Raw genomic sequence first — 16,421 nt, 5'->3', positions numbered from 1 at the left:
CACCTATTTTGGCACTCCCGGACGATAGTGGTGATTTCGAGGTTTATAGTGATGCTTCTTTGAATGGTCTGAGATGTGTGTTGATGCAGCATGGTAGGGTGATCGCTTATGCTTCACGACAATTGAAACCCCATGACTTGAATTACCCTACACATGATTTGGAGTTAGCAGCTATCATTTTTGCGTTGAAGTTATGGAGACACTATCTTTATGGAGAGAAATGTAAGATCTTTACAGATCATAAGAGTCTTCAATATCTCTTTATGCAAAAAGATCTTAATCTTCGTCAGCGGAGGTGGATGGAGTTACTCAGTGATTATGACTGTACGATTGATTATCACCCTGGTCGTGCAAATGTAGTGGCTGATGCACTTAGCAGGAAGTCTCAGGGCCGTATCAATGCGTTGTACGCTAGTCGTATTCCTCTTTTGGCAGACTTACGTTCTACGGGAGTGAGGTTGGAAGCAGAAGATCGAGATGTGGCTTTACTTGCTAATTTTCAAGTTAGGCCAATTTTGGTTGATCGGGTGCTTGAAGCTCAAGTAGCTGATAGGGAAACTCAAGAATTGATCCAAGCTCGAGATCGGAGAAGGAGGAGAGACCTCAGAATTCGTGATTCGGATGGCATGTTAATGCAGGAGGGTAGGATGTTTGTGCCTGATAATTTGGATTTAAAGAAAGCAATTCTCGATGAAGCACATATCTCGGCTTATGCTATGCATCCAGGAGCTACTAAAATGTATCATACCATTCGACCGTTTTATTTTTGGCCGGGTATGAAGAGGGAAATAGCTGAGTATGTGAGTAGGTGTGCTGTTTGTCAGCAAGTTAAGGCTGAAAGGAAGAAGCCGTTTGGGTTGTTGCAGCCGCTTCCCGTTCCAGAGTGGAAATGGGAAAATATTACTATGGATTTTGTGTACAAGCTTCTGCGTACACATAATGGTTTTGACGGCATTTGGGTGATTGTTGATTGGCTTACTAAGTCAGCATATTTTATTCTAGTGAGGGAGAAGTATTCTTTGGGCCGATTAGTGGAGTTGTTCATCTCAAAGATTGTGACGTACCATGGTGTCCCTATGAGTATTGTCTCGGATCGTGATCCATGATTTACATCTAAGTTTTGGGTGGCGTTTCAGGAAGCTTTAGGTACGAGACTACTTTATAGTACGGCGTATCATCCTCAGACGGACGGACAGTCAGAGAGAACCATTCAGACTTTGGAGGATATGTTGCGAGCTTCGGTGCTACAGTTTGGTGATGCTTGGCACAAGCGGTTGGATCTAATGGAATTTGCCTACAACAACAGCTTTCATTCGAGTATCGGCATGGCACCATTTGAGGCATTGTTTGGTAGATCTTGTCGCACACCGTTGTGTTGGTCAGAGGTCGGAGAAAGAGTTTTGGTGGGTCCGGAGATTGTTGAGGAGACTACTCAAAATGTTCAGGTAATTAAGTCTAACCTGAAGGCAGCCCAGGACAGGCAGAAGAGTTTAGCAGATCGGCATGCTACTGACAGAGTGTATGAGGTTGGAAATTGGGTATTTCTGAAGCTTTCACCATGGAGAGGCGTGGTACGGTTTGGAAAGAAAGGTAAATTGAGTCCCAGGTACATTGGACCATACATGGTCACTGAGTGAGTTGGCGAAGTAGCTTACAGGTTGGAGTTGCCTCCGGAGTTGGCTAGAGTGCATAACGTTTTTCACGTGTCTATGCTTCGACATTATGTTGTTGATCCGTCTCATGTAATACCTCCTTAACCCTTGGAAATCAATCCAGATTTGACTTATGATGAGGAACCAGTGACAATACTAGATTGGAAGGAAAAGGTTCTGAGGAACAAGACAGTGAACTTAGTGAAAATTTTGTGGAGAAATCATTCTGTGGAGGAAGCTACGTGGGAAACTGAAGATCGGATGAGGGATTTATATCCTCGGTTGTTCTTTGATCACTAGGGGTTTGTTGTATGATTGTTTTGAATTTCGAGATGAAATTCTAATAAGATGGGTAGGTTGTGACAGCCCGTTCCGAAAATTTTAAAACGTACGCGTGAAAAGACGATTTTGCCCCTAGTGTGATTTTTTTTTTTTTCGTTGTGTGGTTGTTTTAAGCTTGGTGTGGCTGGTTTTGCACCACACATTTTCCCCCACACCTTCCCTTCACCCCTTCCCCTATCCCTGCACCCATCCTGTGCCATTTCCCTTCCTATTTTTATATCCCTTGTACGGACACACCCCCAAAACCCATGTAATCTTCACAGATCAAAGAAACAAAGTACATATCCATGCTCGTGAGGTCCATTGGAGTCCAACCATACCCATTTCAGGTAAGGATACCTTCGTTTCCACGTCGAACTTGGGATACCCGATTTTTGGTACTGTTCATGCACACGTAAATTCTTATGTTTTTGGGAATTTCAAGCTTGTAGGAAGCTTGGTGAGGTCCTTAAGAGGCTCAGGGTGGTTCGTTTGAAGGTTTTGGACGTCGGGATCACGAGTTTCGAGGTTGGTCGGAGTTAGGGGTATTTTCCCGGTGTGATTTAGTGGATTTTAGCACTTGAAAGTGGTATGATTTTGTTCCTCTCATTGTAAGCTTCAATTTGGTACCAATTTTGTGAAATTTGGTTGAAAAACGAAGAAGATATCACGATTTGAAATTTTCCCGATTTTCCGGCACCAGCGACGGCGCCGGTGCCTCGCCGGAGAAGACGACGGGATATTCCGTCAGTTTGGACGGAATATTCCTAACGCCGTTGCTAGAATCCGTTAAAGTTAACGGAATATTCCTGACGGCGTTAACTGACGCCGTCAGCGTGCCAGGCACGTGCCTGCGCGTGGCCGGCGCGTGTGGCCATGCCTTGGCCGACGCGTGGGGGCATGTACGGCAGTGAAAAATTATTTTAAAAATATGGGGATGTTCCTGAGATTGAGTAGATCATGTTGGTGTATTCATACACCCCATTTGAGCATTGTATGATAAGTTATTTCTTAAGTTTGGTTATGTGCTTTAAAATTAACGTTTTTATAGTTGTTTCGCATATAGGTGAATCCTATCCCGAGGACGAGCGTGGTCACTCGCGGCAGGGGGTTACGACCCTTCCACTTACCAGTGAGTGGGCTTTTGGTTTTCCGTATATACCTATATACTTATATTTTTCCCAAAAATTGAATTGGAAAGTTTAATTGTTTATATGCCATGCATATAGTTTTTCCGTTGTTTATGCATTGTTAATTGTTTATATATATGCATGTTTGGTGTCGCGGACGCACAGGTAAGTGTCAGGTGAGTTGTGATTTATGTTTACATTCAGTAGTGATTTGAGATGCATAGAGAGCTCATAACCTGCACCCCCGGTGTTAGTGCTCCCGCCCAGAGAGTTGGGCATAGTCCTTCACGTAATGTTCACCTCCCGCACCACACGCTCAGCTTGGATCCAAGTTAGGTTCACAGTCCTGTCATACAGACCACTTTAGGTGGTTCCAACTCGTAGGTGACTCGCGATTATTCACACAGCCTTCACGTGATCGTAGCACTTGAGCGTATATATATATGTTACACCCAGGCTTGTCATACAGACCACTTTAGGTGGTTCCAACTCGTGTGCAGGTCTAGTTAGTGAGATGGAGATTTGAGCTCTAGATTCAGCCGTACAGGTCACGTTAGGTGACTCCAGCTGACAGATTATATGATATTGATGCGTTATTACCTGAGCACTTGCATTTTACCTTGAGGTTTTGGCATAGTATATTCCTGAGCATGACTTATATATATATATATATATATATATATACACACTCTATTTTCTGGGAAGTATACAGGTTTTACGGCGAGGGGTTATAACTTATTTATTAAATGGTTTTCGAAAAGCTTTGTTTTTACCCACTCACGCTTTTGTTTTGTGCCCCTCCAGGTTCTAATTGGCTAATACGTTTGGTGGTTTCCATGAGGATTTCCCTGGCATATCTGACAGACGATCACCAGTGTAGGACCACCTTCAGGTGTGCTTTTGTTGCGTCGTTTTCTCCTGAACTGCATTAGGCTTTTATGCTCTGAACTTAGTGTCGCACTTACGCTTGCACTTGTTTGTTATTACTTTGTGTAAAGCTAGTTTTTATTTATTCGTACTATTTATATTATTATTTTATTAGCTTCCGCACTATGCACATGGTTACGTCACTTCCACGTGACGGCTAGCATGCCCTGATCTCGATCGGGGTGTGTCATTGTGTGTGACCACAAATCCAATATTGTAGACAAAAGAAAAGATTTTGATTAGAATTTGCATCTCTTGGAAAATAACATAGAAGCTGATTTTTATGAGTTTTTGTTTGCTTACCATTAAAAGTACAATAGTGCCATTGACGGTTGGTTGTTTGTCTTTTTTCCTCTTTTGTGCTCTATCAACTGCTATCATTAGGTACATCGCTGTTTTTTTCGCCCAGTTGTACTGATTTATGTTTGCGATGCAGTTACAAGTCTTGGCCAAACTCCAAGATAGTTTCCCTGCCAAGCTCCCAAGAAGCATTTTGTTGAGCAAAAATTAAATGATGAGGCAGGCTGCATCTTCATTTCTTTCATTTGTACCAGTAGTAGATACAATTGAATGCAACTTTCAATGTATCAAAAATTTACTTTCTGCCAATTCTTTTCATATCTAAGAAGTATTTCTCAACAAATCTGTTTTCTCTTACCTTTGGAATTCTTGTGTCTCTTGTTGACTGAGAGGCTTGTTTCCCTCAGTTTAAAATCCTAAATATGCGTTGGACATCATCAACATGTGCTTGACTTTATCCATTCTTGAATTTGAACATTCCTTTTTCAGTGTTATACCAGTTCACTATATATATCATATCCCAGTCTGATTTCCTTATTTACAATTCACCTTTTACGTATGCTTTTAAAAGCGTAGCAAAAGGTGACTTATATATGAACGTCAAGACTTCGAGATTTTCCCCAAATTTTGTCTTGAGCTCCTGTATTTTTCTGTAAAGACCAGGAGATTCAATCTTATCTGAGCATAGCTATCATCAATTGTCCGACGCTTTATAGCAGGAGGTTTTTGAGACGCTTTCTTTTTCGTTGCTTAATGTTTCTCTTGTAGCGGCATCTTCATAAGAAAAATGGAACGGTAATTGGTAATTATTAATCAAAACTATGAAGTCGTTGAATGACAAACTGACTATCCAATATGTAGATTCAGAATCATTTAATATAGATGGTAGATGTAGAATCATTTAACACACAAGGTAGATAGAGAATCATTTGACACACAAGGTATATGCAAAATCATTTGACACACAAGGTAGATGCAAAATCACTTAGCACACACGGGTGATGTAGAATCACTTAGTACACATGGTATTTATGTGCATAATCAATTTACACACAAAAATAGTAGTAGAATCAATTTACACACAACTAGTAGTAGCAGAATCAATTTACACACGACAGGTAGGTGCAGAAGCAACTTACACACAACAGGTAAGTGCAGAATCACTTACAAACAACAAGTAGGTGTAGAATCACTTTGGCATAAAAAGATCTTGGAAACACTAAAATGTATATTCAAAATAATTTTACAGACAAAAGCTAGACGGATAATATATGCTTTTACTCACAAAAAGTAGACACATAATCATTTATATCCAAATGTAGTTGAAGAATCACTTTACACATGAACTATAAAAGCGAAAATGATAATGCATGCATACGAAACTGCGTTTCACAGAATTCGAAAGTGTTTTTTTGCAAATACAAACTATAAATCTAAAAATGATTATGCAAAAGAACATTTTTTAGTAGTAGGTACCATGTTTTTGCAACAGAGTTGTCACTGAACTTCTACAAATTCACCTGAAGTCTATGTATTACTTACTGAAAGCATTTAACATATTGGAATCTATGAAATTTTTAGGGTTTTTCTGGGAAGATTTTTAAAATGAGAGAGCTTCGTAATGATTTTTTTTTTGGATAAGTTGAATGAAAAACCATCAGTTCGTGGTTTTGAATATGGCAGATGGTTCGTTTTATAATCTAGGGGCAGGGGTCGGAATTTGCTCAGTCCAAATTACAGTCCATTTCTTTTTGGTTTGGGCTTGGTTTTATGATGTTCGGGTTTTTTGTCTCTCATTGTAATGTTTAAAAGGTTGTGAAGTTGTGTGAAATATGGTATATGTTTGTGTCTCTATAAGTAAGGCTCCCTTTATTTATCGATTTACTATAACTCAAAATGCATGAAAAACATTAGTGCACATGACACTTTACTGTAGTAGTAGAAAGTAATTATACTTCTTTTTTTTTTTTTTTTTTTTGATAAACAAATAATATATTAAATACTTAAACATCTAATACAACCACTAGCTCCATAGTCAAGAAATAAATTGACATTAAACTCGTCATCAATGAGATTTGAACTTAAAACCATTTAGAAAATTTGAAATCATTCACATGGTGAAGAGAATATGAAAAAATTTGTAGAAAATATAGTGCTACAAACAAGTACTATAGTTTGACTAATTCTTCTCCAATTCAAACTACTAACAATTTGCATTCCATTTAGTCATTAACCGTTGTAGTTGAAAATAAGCAAACTTAATTTAGAAGATATCTTCTTGGTATTTACCAATAATTGTTGTAGCCAAAACAAACAATAAATATAAAAACCAATCACTCAGCAAAGATTTCACTACAAAAGAAACCAATCCTAATAATAAAAGGAGAATATAAGTGTATTTGCAAGTAGAGGGAGATTAATAGAATTTTCCTCATATGGGTTGTTACTTTTTTGTGGCACCCACTGTTTTTTGGGGCTAGATGTAGACCGATTTTATGTTACCTAAGAAAGAAAGTTGCTAGCGCCATTGGTAGATTTAGCCCCATTTTCCGGCTCATTGAAGATAAAATTTATTTTTTATTTTTTTTATAGATAAAAAGTTAAAATCTTCGTTAGATGGCTATTTAAAACTATGATATAGTAGTATTCATTTTTACTTGCAAGTGAGATTTTAGGTTCGATTCCCATGAAAGAGAAATTTGAATCACATTATTATTAACTAATGTAAAATTAAGGCCAAACAAAAATCAAAAACAAAAATTAAAACCCTCCGTCACGAGCCGCAGAGTCACCCGCGACCAGAAAATCACAGTACAGCTAACTATAAACACTGACACTCTAACTCCCCTCGCTTTTCAAGGAATCTTAGTTTAAATACACCCCCATCCTCATCCAACATCTCCTACCCCACCCTCCTCCCAAATCTAAATCTCCACCGTCCGATCACACAGACCAAAAGTACCAAAACCCCCAAGTCCTCAATCGTCATCCCACGTCTCAATTTTTCAGATCTGAGAGAGAAAGTGAGATAGTGTTCCAACTGTTGGGGTGCTTGAATTATTTTATTCCCATTTTGCCCTCGATGGTGGAGGCACAGACATGGACGACGCGTCGTATGAGCAACCCGCGGCTGCAGGACACGACGTCCCCCGACCAGGTGGTCGACATTCCGGCCACTCCCCCCGGCGACGTCCGCAACGGGACGAGCTACGGGTTCTCCTCCGCCGTCGGATCCCTCCTCTCCCCGACAATATCGACGGCGGCGATTATTGCATCCTGGTACCTGTCGAACATCGGCGTCCTCCTCCTCAACAAGTACCTCCTCAGCTTCTACGGCTTTCGCTACCCGATCTTCCTCACAATGCTCCACATGATCTCCTGCGCCGCCTACAGCTACGTCGCCATCCACCTCCTCGAGATCGTGCCACGTCAGCACATCCTCTCCCGCCGCCAGTTTTTCAAGATCCTCGCACTCTCCGCCATCTTCTGCTTCTCCGTCGTTTGTGGCAACACCTCCCTCCGCTACCTCCCTGTCTCCTTCAATCAGGCCATCGGCGCCACCACCCCCTTTTTCACCGCCATCTTTGCGTTCGTCATCACGTGTAAAAAGGAGTCCGCCGAGGTCTACGGTGCCCTCCTCCCCGTTGTTTTGGGAATCGTGTTGGCCAGCAACAGCGAGCCGCTGTTTCATCTGTTCGGTTTTTTGGTCTGCGTGGGTTCCACCGCCGGCCGGGCGTTGAAATCGGTGGTGCAGGGGATTTTACTCACCTCGGATTCTGAGAAGCTCCACTCCATGAACTTGCTCCTCTACATGGCGCCAATGGCGGCCTGCATCCTCCTCCCCTTCACTCTCTACATCGAGGGCAATGTGGCGGCGGAGACGGTGGAGAAAGCGAGAACCGACCCCTTCATTGTCTTCTTGTTGCTGGGGAACGCCACGGTGGCCTATTTGGTTAACCTGACCAATTTCTTGGTGACCAAGCACACCAGCGCGCTCACACTGCAGGTTCTCGGCAATGCCAAGGCGGCGGTGGCGGCAGTCGTTTCGGTGTTGATATTCCGGAACCCGGTCACGGTTATGGGAATGACGGGGTTTGCGGTGACGATCATGGGGGTGGTGCTTTACAGTGAGGCAAAGAAAAGGTCCAAAATTACAACCCATTGACAGAGACGAGCATAAAGATTGAAATTGAAAGCACAAAAACCGAAAAAGAACCATTCATTTTGACTGCCACAGAAATTCGGGTACGAATTTGTTCAACTTTTTTCTTTCTTACTCAATTGATTTTGTTTTTATTATTGTTTTTTTATCTGTGGAATGAAAAGAGGAGGAAGATTTGGATCAAATGTGAAGTGGGATTGGAATGTATAGGATGGTGGGGAAAAAGAGGAAAAATATCTGCTTTTTTGAGCTTTAAATTGTTGGTGATAGGGAGGAATATGTAAGTATTTCTCTTTTACTTGACCCTTTTGTGTAACTTTATATGATATGCTGCATTTTGAATTGAGCACATACAAGTATTTTGATGGGAAGGGAAAATTTCTCCTCCAAATCCAAATTGTAAAACATGTTCTCTCTTCTTTTGCCCGTCTACTGATATGAAATTTTAGCTGATTTCTCTTTTGGAAGAATGTTTAGCTTATTCGTTTTGATTTCAGTGTTTCATTGATGTAACTGTATGAACTATCGGTCTAAATGGAGCAATTCTGCACAAAATGAAGTGCTTGTGTTGCAGGACTAGAAAAAACAAGAGTGTTTTCCAGGGTGTATATTAGATTATTGAGTATCATGATTAGGTGGAACTATAGGGTCTTAGCCTTGCGACCGCTGCATATTGGGTTCGAAACTCCCCCCTCTGAATCCTGTAGTGTATCAACATCTAATTCGGTGGCACTATGTTTTCTAGGGTTCTGATTGTATCATCTGATTTGATAATTATGTTGAATGAAAACATAATTTTGCTAAATTATTGCTACAATAATTGCTTTGCTGATGATATCAGAGTCACCATCAGCCTAGAAGGATTGTGATATAATTATTTTTCTTTCCAAAATTATTGAGCTTATTAGGGACACCAATTGGAATAGGAAAACTGTTTGATGAGAAAAACATCTGATTGGCCTTGCTTATTTGACTTTATAGCTACTCAGGTGAAGGATTTTTTAGACTTTGGATCATCTTTCTCTCACTAAAGAAGATGTGTCAACAAGTGATTGGATTTACTGAAATCAACAAGTAGTTGAATTCATGGAAATCCAGGAACAGTCTCCAGATGAGAACACGATAAAGATTTCATGTTGTTACCCACAAGTTTTGGTTAAGAAGTGAATAATTCCTGTTAGGCAAGATTTTCTATGATCCTCTAGAGTATCTGATACTCCAAACTTTTTAACCGTTAGATATTTGATTGAAAACATAAGCATAGAATTTTTGACATAAAGTCCGGAGTATTCTAGCCTTCGGAGTACCATAAGGGTAGTGAAGACATAACAACATAAGCTTTTCAAAGCCCAAATGCTGTCTAATCAAACATGGATTTCAACCAAAAAAAAAAAAAAAAAAAAACTCCGTATTTTTCCTCTTTGAGATGTTGGTATTGGATATGCCGTGCTAGGCTGCCTTATCTGTCTGTCCTAATAGCTTCCACACCTTAAACTTGGTCCTTCCAGGCTTCCATTAACTCCTCTGGGTTCATGGAATGTTCATCCCTCTAAAAACCCCATCTGGTTGGGAATATGTTTGTGTAGATGACTGCCAATTGGCAACTTCCCATTTGCTGCAAATGGACTAGTTGCTTCATTCTTCTGAGGGTTTTAAGCATGTGGCTTATGTTTTATCCCATGACTTTGGTGTCTGATAATGTGGCGTTTTCTGGAAGCAGGCAGCCTTTCAGCATCAAGGAGGTAAGAAATTAGGACAAGCAATCTATTTGCACTTGGTGTTGGTGGATCTGGTGGTTGAAACTTACTTGTCCGGTGCTGGTATCTTCAGTTTATTGTTCTAGTTTAAGGTGTTTTTAGTTCTTTTTGCTGCTCTATAGCATGTTATAGGCTTCATTGCTAGGCTGGTAGTTTATGCGAAATTTAATTGACAATATGTCTTGTAACCATTTGTAATGCATTCTATCGCTCATCACATGACCAAATGTCACGTTATGAAAGATAGACACGAAGGGGATATGCAACTGGGTATAGCTAAGAATATTCTCAAATTTAGAGGTGGGTTGGATTAGTATTATGTGCCAAATGTAAAGAGATGAATATTTTGATCTAAGGAGGAGTATAAAGCTTGTGAGAGAGCACTAAGGACCTGTTCGGTGGGCTAGATGAGATGGGGCCTTAACGATAGGATTGAATTGGCATGAATTGGTTAGGCTTTGAATCCCCGTCCATTGTTTGGTACATAACTGGATTGGACTTAAAAATTTTATTTTATTTTTAAATTTTAATTTATTCAATATCACATATAATTAATCAAAACAAATAAACAACCTTCAAATTTGATAATAAGAAAATCATATGAAGATACATCCATATAGCTATCCAGAAAAGTACTATTTTTGAAATGTAACCGCCAAATTAAAATCCAAACCTTAACAAAGTTTAAATTCTGAAAATTCAAACATCTGGGATAACCAAGTTCAAGCATTTTATGCGTACGTATAAAATGTAGCTAGGGAAGTTAAATTACGTACAAAGTAGAAGGAAAATTGAATCTCAACATTTTCTTTAAGCATAGTATTGGGATTCTTTTCTGTATGTACTACTAGAACTAACAAAACATTAGCATAGCGAGCTTAAGCCTCCAGTGTGATAATATATATAGGTACTAGCTAGCTGAAACAGATGGCTTGTGCATCTTTCAGCAGGAAGAGCAGGATTGCAGTCAAGATTTCTCAATGCCCACTCTATTTCCCTCCCATTGGCGTATCGGTCGTGCTTGTAGAAAAGCGTTCTTCATGTTGTGGCATATACAGCAGGAGCTCTTTGTGAAGATCACATCGGAGAAGGATTCTCTCCCGTCAACATCTTATATTGATTTTTTATATAGAGACAATAAGACAAAAAACAAAGTGTGAGAGGAGGGAGGAAAGAAGACGGGAGAGAATCCTACTCTGATCAAATCAACCTTCTCTGACGCCAACTCTCACTCTCCATTAACAAAAACCATACGAGGCATCCAACAATTCATGAAATCCCCAGAGAATTCTAAAGCACCATCTTTTGTACCAACATTGAATTGAAAAATTATAAGAGCATACAAAATAAAAATCAAACAAATTTAAGGCTAACTCTGGACCAAATTTTCCGTTACAACCCTAGATTCAGAAAAACCGTAGTACCCATGTTTCGAATTCGAAGAGAGGAGGGAGAAGAGAGAATTACCTTGAACAAAAAAGAGGAAATTGCATAAAGATTGCAAAATCAGATGCTTGTAACAACGCCCGATGATGCTATGACGATTGCGCGACGTTGCTCCCAACATCCCATCCCCGTTGTACGACCAGATCAAAGATGAGCTCGCTGAAATGAAGAAGAAGACAATGCCAAACCGAAGAGAAATCGAAGACCAAACCGAAGAAGATCGCACAACGAAGAACAAGAATTTGGGCATAGAGGAAGAAGACAGATCCGGAGATGGGACTTGTAACCCGTATGTGAGGATGGGTTACATAACCTCTCCTATTTTTCCTATTTCAAACTTGTAGCCAATCCAGTATATGTTACAATTTTCTCATCAAATATGGGTTGGGTTACAAGTCCAATTTAATTGAAAATAACTCATCCTGGTCCACCAAAACAGGGCCTAAAGGGTTTAGGGTTAGAGGTTAAGGGTATAGTAGTATTTTCGAAAGAAAGTGCCTTCATTTCTTTAGGATGCAAATTATACAAAATGTGGAGAACAATTCATACAAGAACGGGACTTGGCTGCTGAAGAATCAGCAGGGTGTGCTGCTGATTCTTCCAAGTTCTATCCTTCATACAATGAGATTGCAAAACTCAAAGAAATAAGCAGTTGCTCAAAAACAGTGTTATTGAAAAACAAAAAAAACTACGAGACTAATCCGATGGTAAAACCGCGATGAGCCCACGAAAACCTGGATATTGATCATGAGCCACCCGTATCTTGGTTGCAAGTTAAAACCTCTAGTTGCTGTATCCCCAGGTGGGGCTAGGGCTAGGAGCAAATGACGATGGAAACACAGTTATAAGAAGCTTCTGCTTCCTTGATGCACAAAGCTGACCAACACCACAAATGTACCATTTTCTCCCTGGGGTTGCAAGGGTGACCACGTCATTTGCACTAATGAATGGCACAAGTAGTGCTACACTTTTTATCTATTTATACTATCACTTGTATCATATTTCTATTATAGGTAAGGTCCGCAAACGTATGTAAGTCTCATCTCTGTTAGAGAGATGCTACAAATGATGGTATAAATAAATAGTATGAATATTATTTTTGCACTGGCACACTGTCTAATGGGGCTGCACATTGTTGAAACCCAGTGCCATTCACTTTGTACACATTGTTGGCTCCCTTTCGATACTTAAAAACTGCATAAGATCAAACATCACAATTTATAAATAAACGAAATGGCAGTCTATAAGAAATTTTCACCAAGCCAAATAATGATTTTGATCCCTCTAGTCTTTGCAAAGTTTAGTTTCCTCGTAGTATCAATTGTCGTGATTTTAATCCTTGAATTTTTTTTTTTTTTTTTAAAGGAGAGACAACTGGTGGCAAATCATGGTTATTTATCAATTTCAGAGGCCGGAAAGACTCACAGAGACATTTTAATTCTTGAATTTTGGTTACTACTATAATACATGGACCTAAATTGCAACAACTGAAATTATATGGACTAAAGTTTAACATTGCTCAAATAAACTACAAGGACCATAATCATACTTCTGCCTAATTTAATGTATCACATTAGTGTAAAGAAGAGCTTAATGTTTTTCGGTTTACAAGGTTGTCGCCAACATAGAACATCTCTCTCCGAGCCCAAGCTTGGTAGTCAAAATCAATGGTCCAACCTTGGTCGTCACCGACAACAAAATATTTTGTCAAAATTGTAGGGGTAAAGATTGATAGAATGGCAAGGATAACGAAGAGCTGGGAAGAGGCTATCAGGGTTTGTATCGACTATTTGAGTTGCTTAATCTTGTACGTTAATTATTGGTTTTTATAGGTCAACAATTTCCTTGACCTTCCGGCATGTAGGCGTCAACCACCATACATGATCTTACGACTTTCTAAAGGCTTGCGTTTTTGGTAAATAGTTGTCGGGGCTTGGTCACTGTGACTCCCTTTGTGGGGGGCACCCCTTCTTCCGAAATTACAAGGCTAGTTTGCTGAGTTCCTTAGAGAAAGTCGTCTCGCGCCCCCAGGTATTCTCTACCTACCCACCTGTATTAGTTTAAGGTACAAGTACCCTTTTGTTGAAGGTTGTTCGAGCTTTTCCTAGGAGTATGGCATGGGTTACTTCAGCGCCGTAGCGCCTAGTACAAGAACATTGGCTCGAGGCATTTTCTCCACCCCTTCTTGCCTTAAAAAATCAGGGGCACCCCGCGTCCTTGAACCAATAACTATTTTTGGGCTAACTTAGCCTCCTCTGTCCCCTGGGACCAACAAGGGGTAGTTTTTTTTTTTTTTTTTTTTTTTTTTTTTTTGTGATGACGTTTTTTTTAACAAATATGTGATGATGTTAAGCTGAAAAGTAAAGTTAGGTAAACTAAATTTGATTATCCAAATGAGTTGCGAAGCTGACAATTTTATAGGGTTGTAGATCGACTTGTCTCCCATGAATTTTTTTTGTAGCATTGGGTCTGTCAACAGACGGCATGACCTGCCTAACGGTACCAATTGATTTGAGAGGCTAAATGCAACATAAAAAACAAATGGTACACCACCACTCTTTTGGAAGATCAATTTGGTTTTTGGTGAAGCTATTCAAACAAGGGGTGTGTTATCTTGGTTTTTGGTGAAGCTATTCAAACAACGGGTGTGTTGATAACATATCCCTTTTTACTTCTTTCACACTTTTTCTGTTTTCTGTCATCGGATCAGATGAATTGAAGAAGACCAACAGACATAAATTAACAAGAGTGCGTGAGAAGTAAAAAGGGGTGTGTGGATAGCACACCCCTTCAAAAAGTAAATCTAAGATGAGGTCCGGAGGTTCCTCAAATCAGTTACACGGCGAACTCGAAGTAGGGGCAAACCATGCATTTTTCCTGCATTTTTCTCATACATCTCAAAGCATCTTAAAATTCAACTGTAGCGAAGCTCATACACAACGGCTAATGAAGGGCGGGATCGCATTCATGCAATCAAACATTACATATACAATTTTTTTTTTTTTAGTACATCGATCAGCTTTTAAAATCAATATCATTATATAGTTATTAGTGAATTAAAGGATTGTATATGTAAACTAAAATAATATAAAAAATACGTAATTTGTCGGTCCGGTTCAATTTAGGGCAGATTATAGAAGCTCGAAACCGTAACCAAACCAATTCATTACTGTTCTTGATTTTCAACCGTCTAACTTTTTTTGGTCAAAACCAAAGACTGTTGCTGCCCGGATCGGCCTGTTCGGTTCGAATAGTGTCGATCGACCCAAGTGGATATATGGCTTGCTAGGCTGTTCTTGATTGTTTAGTTGTCTTGTCTACCTTAACTTTTTGGGGTTCATAGAAGCCTGGATGGTTTAACCAACCAAAAATTTGTCTTGTAATCAGTTGTATATCTTTTTATCTCTCGTTATGCGACCAAAGTTGCGGATGAAGATAGATACAAGAGATAAACAACCATGGATCGTTAAGATTTTTCCCCACTTCAAAGGTGAATCAAATTAGTATTACGTGCCAAAAGTGAAGATTGAACTGGTCCAAGTAGTTTATCAGAGGAAGTGTGTTTCAACTTTCGTTAAGATGCAAATTACACAAACTGTGGAGAACAATTCATTCATCGTTTGTAGTATCACAAACAGATTGCAAAACTCATTAATAATTGGAAAAATCACCTACTCAGTAACAATGTAATTAGTAAAAAGACTAGGATACTAATAATCGGGTTTACCCACGACAAATGTCGGTATTAATCGTGAGATACCCATGTCTTTATTCCAAGTTAACACTTCTAGTTGCTGTATCCCCAGGTGGGACTAGGGCTGGGAGCAGAAAACTTCCGGTCGCTATTTTCAGAGGTGGGGCTAGGGCTAGGAGCAAAGGATGATGGAAACACAGTTATAGCAAGCTTCTGGCCAGCATCTAAACAATGCCGCGAAACACCGCAAATGTACCATTTTCTTCCGGAGGTTGCAAGGTTGATCACATCCTTTCCACTTGTTAATGGCACAGAGTCTAATGGAGCTGAACATTCTTGAAAGCCAGTGCCATTCACTTTGTACACGTTCTGAACTCCTTTTGGATAGTTAAAAACTGCATAAGATCAAGGATCGCAAAATAATGGATGAGTAATGAAATGATATACAAGAATTCTGACGATTATTTAAACTACATGGACTTAAATCGTAACAATTGAAACTACATGGACTAAAGTTGAACTTCGCTAAAACTACAAACACCGTAATAATACTTAGGTTATGTTTTATAAATTTACCAAGGTTGTCGCCAACAAAGAGCATCTTTCCCCGAGCCCAAGCTTGATAATCGAAATTAATTGTCCACCCTTTGTCGTCACCAACAACATAATCTGTGGCCAAAATCGAAGGCGCAAAAGTTGCGAGAACAGTAAGGATTATGAAGAGCCAGGAAGAAATCATCACAACTAGTATTGAGTTACTTTTAGGTTTACTCTGTGAAGTTGGTTGTGTTGAGAGGATGAGCTCAATTGATTTGGTTGCCCAAATAAATTGAAAGGTTGAATATTTATAGGGAACTAGATCGACTTGAGATCAATGGAAGTTCGTAGAGTCAGTCAAGCATTGGTTCTACCTACGGACGGCATTGCCCTGCCGAATGCTTCAGAAGAATTTGATAGTTAAGTACAACATATATAAACAAATGACACATACCCTCTAGAAGATCAAGTTTGTTTTTGTTGGAGACATTTTCA

General features: G+C 39.6%; 2 protein-coding genes and 1 long non-coding RNA gene across 3 annotated transcripts; 1 reads left to right on the top strand and 2 right to left on the bottom strand.

The window, feature by feature from the left end:
* Positions 1-7,097: 7,097 nt before the first annotated feature.
* Positions 7,098-9,193, top strand: LOC137711113 (probable sugar phosphate/phosphate translocator At1g12500). Its single transcript, XM_068450320.1, has one exon. It carries the CDS (start codon positions 7,413-7,415, stop codon positions 8,493-8,495), a length of 1,083 nt encoding a protein of 360 aa, XP_068306421.1. The 5' UTR covers positions 7,098-7,412; the 3' UTR covers positions 8,496-9,193.
* Positions 9,194-11,035: 1,842 nt separating this feature from the next.
* Positions 11,036-12,014, bottom strand: LOC137709819 (uncharacterized). The gene is made up of 2 exons (XR_011064935.1): positions 11,717-12,014; positions 11,036-11,551 (listed from the first exon to the last, which is right to left on the bottom strand). It is a non-coding gene; the product is annotated as an uncharacterized lncRNA (long non-coding RNA).
* Positions 12,015-15,482: 3,468 nt separating this feature from the next.
* On the bottom strand, positions 15,483-16,128 carry LOC137710017 (blue copper protein 1b-like). The gene is made up of 2 exons (XM_068448982.1): positions 15,966-16,128; positions 15,483-15,784 (listed from the first exon to the last, which is right to left on the bottom strand). Exons 1-2 carry the CDS (start codon positions 16,126-16,128, stop codon positions 15,483-15,485), a joined length of 465 nt encoding a protein of 154 aa, XP_068305083.1.
* Positions 16,129-16,421: the final 293 nt, after the last annotated feature.

The sequence above is a fragment of the Pyrus communis genome, chromosome 12 (genome assembly GCF_963583255.1).
Source record: "Pyrus communis chromosome 12, drPyrComm1.1, whole genome shotgun sequence".
Classification (NCBI taxonomy): domain Eukaryota; kingdom Viridiplantae; phylum Streptophyta; class Magnoliopsida; order Rosales; family Rosaceae; genus Pyrus; species Pyrus communis.
This window is presented reverse-complemented; position numbering and strand designations above follow the sequence as displayed.

What these genes read in the sequence shown, in the direction of transcription:
- LOC137711113 (XM_068450320.1), top strand. Translation starts at nt 7,413, where the DNA reads ATGGTGGAGGCACAGACATGGACGACGCGTCGTATGAGCAACCCGCGG.
- LOC137710017 (XM_068448982.1), bottom strand. Translation starts at nt 16,128, where the DNA reads ATGATTTCTTCCTGGCTCTTCATAATCCTTACTGTTCTCGCAACTTTT. An exon ending in CTTTGTTGGCGACAACCTTG is followed by an intron (nt 15,785 to 15,965) that starts GTAAATTTATAA and finishes GATCTTATGCAG; the next exon opens with TTTTTAACTATCCAAAAGGA.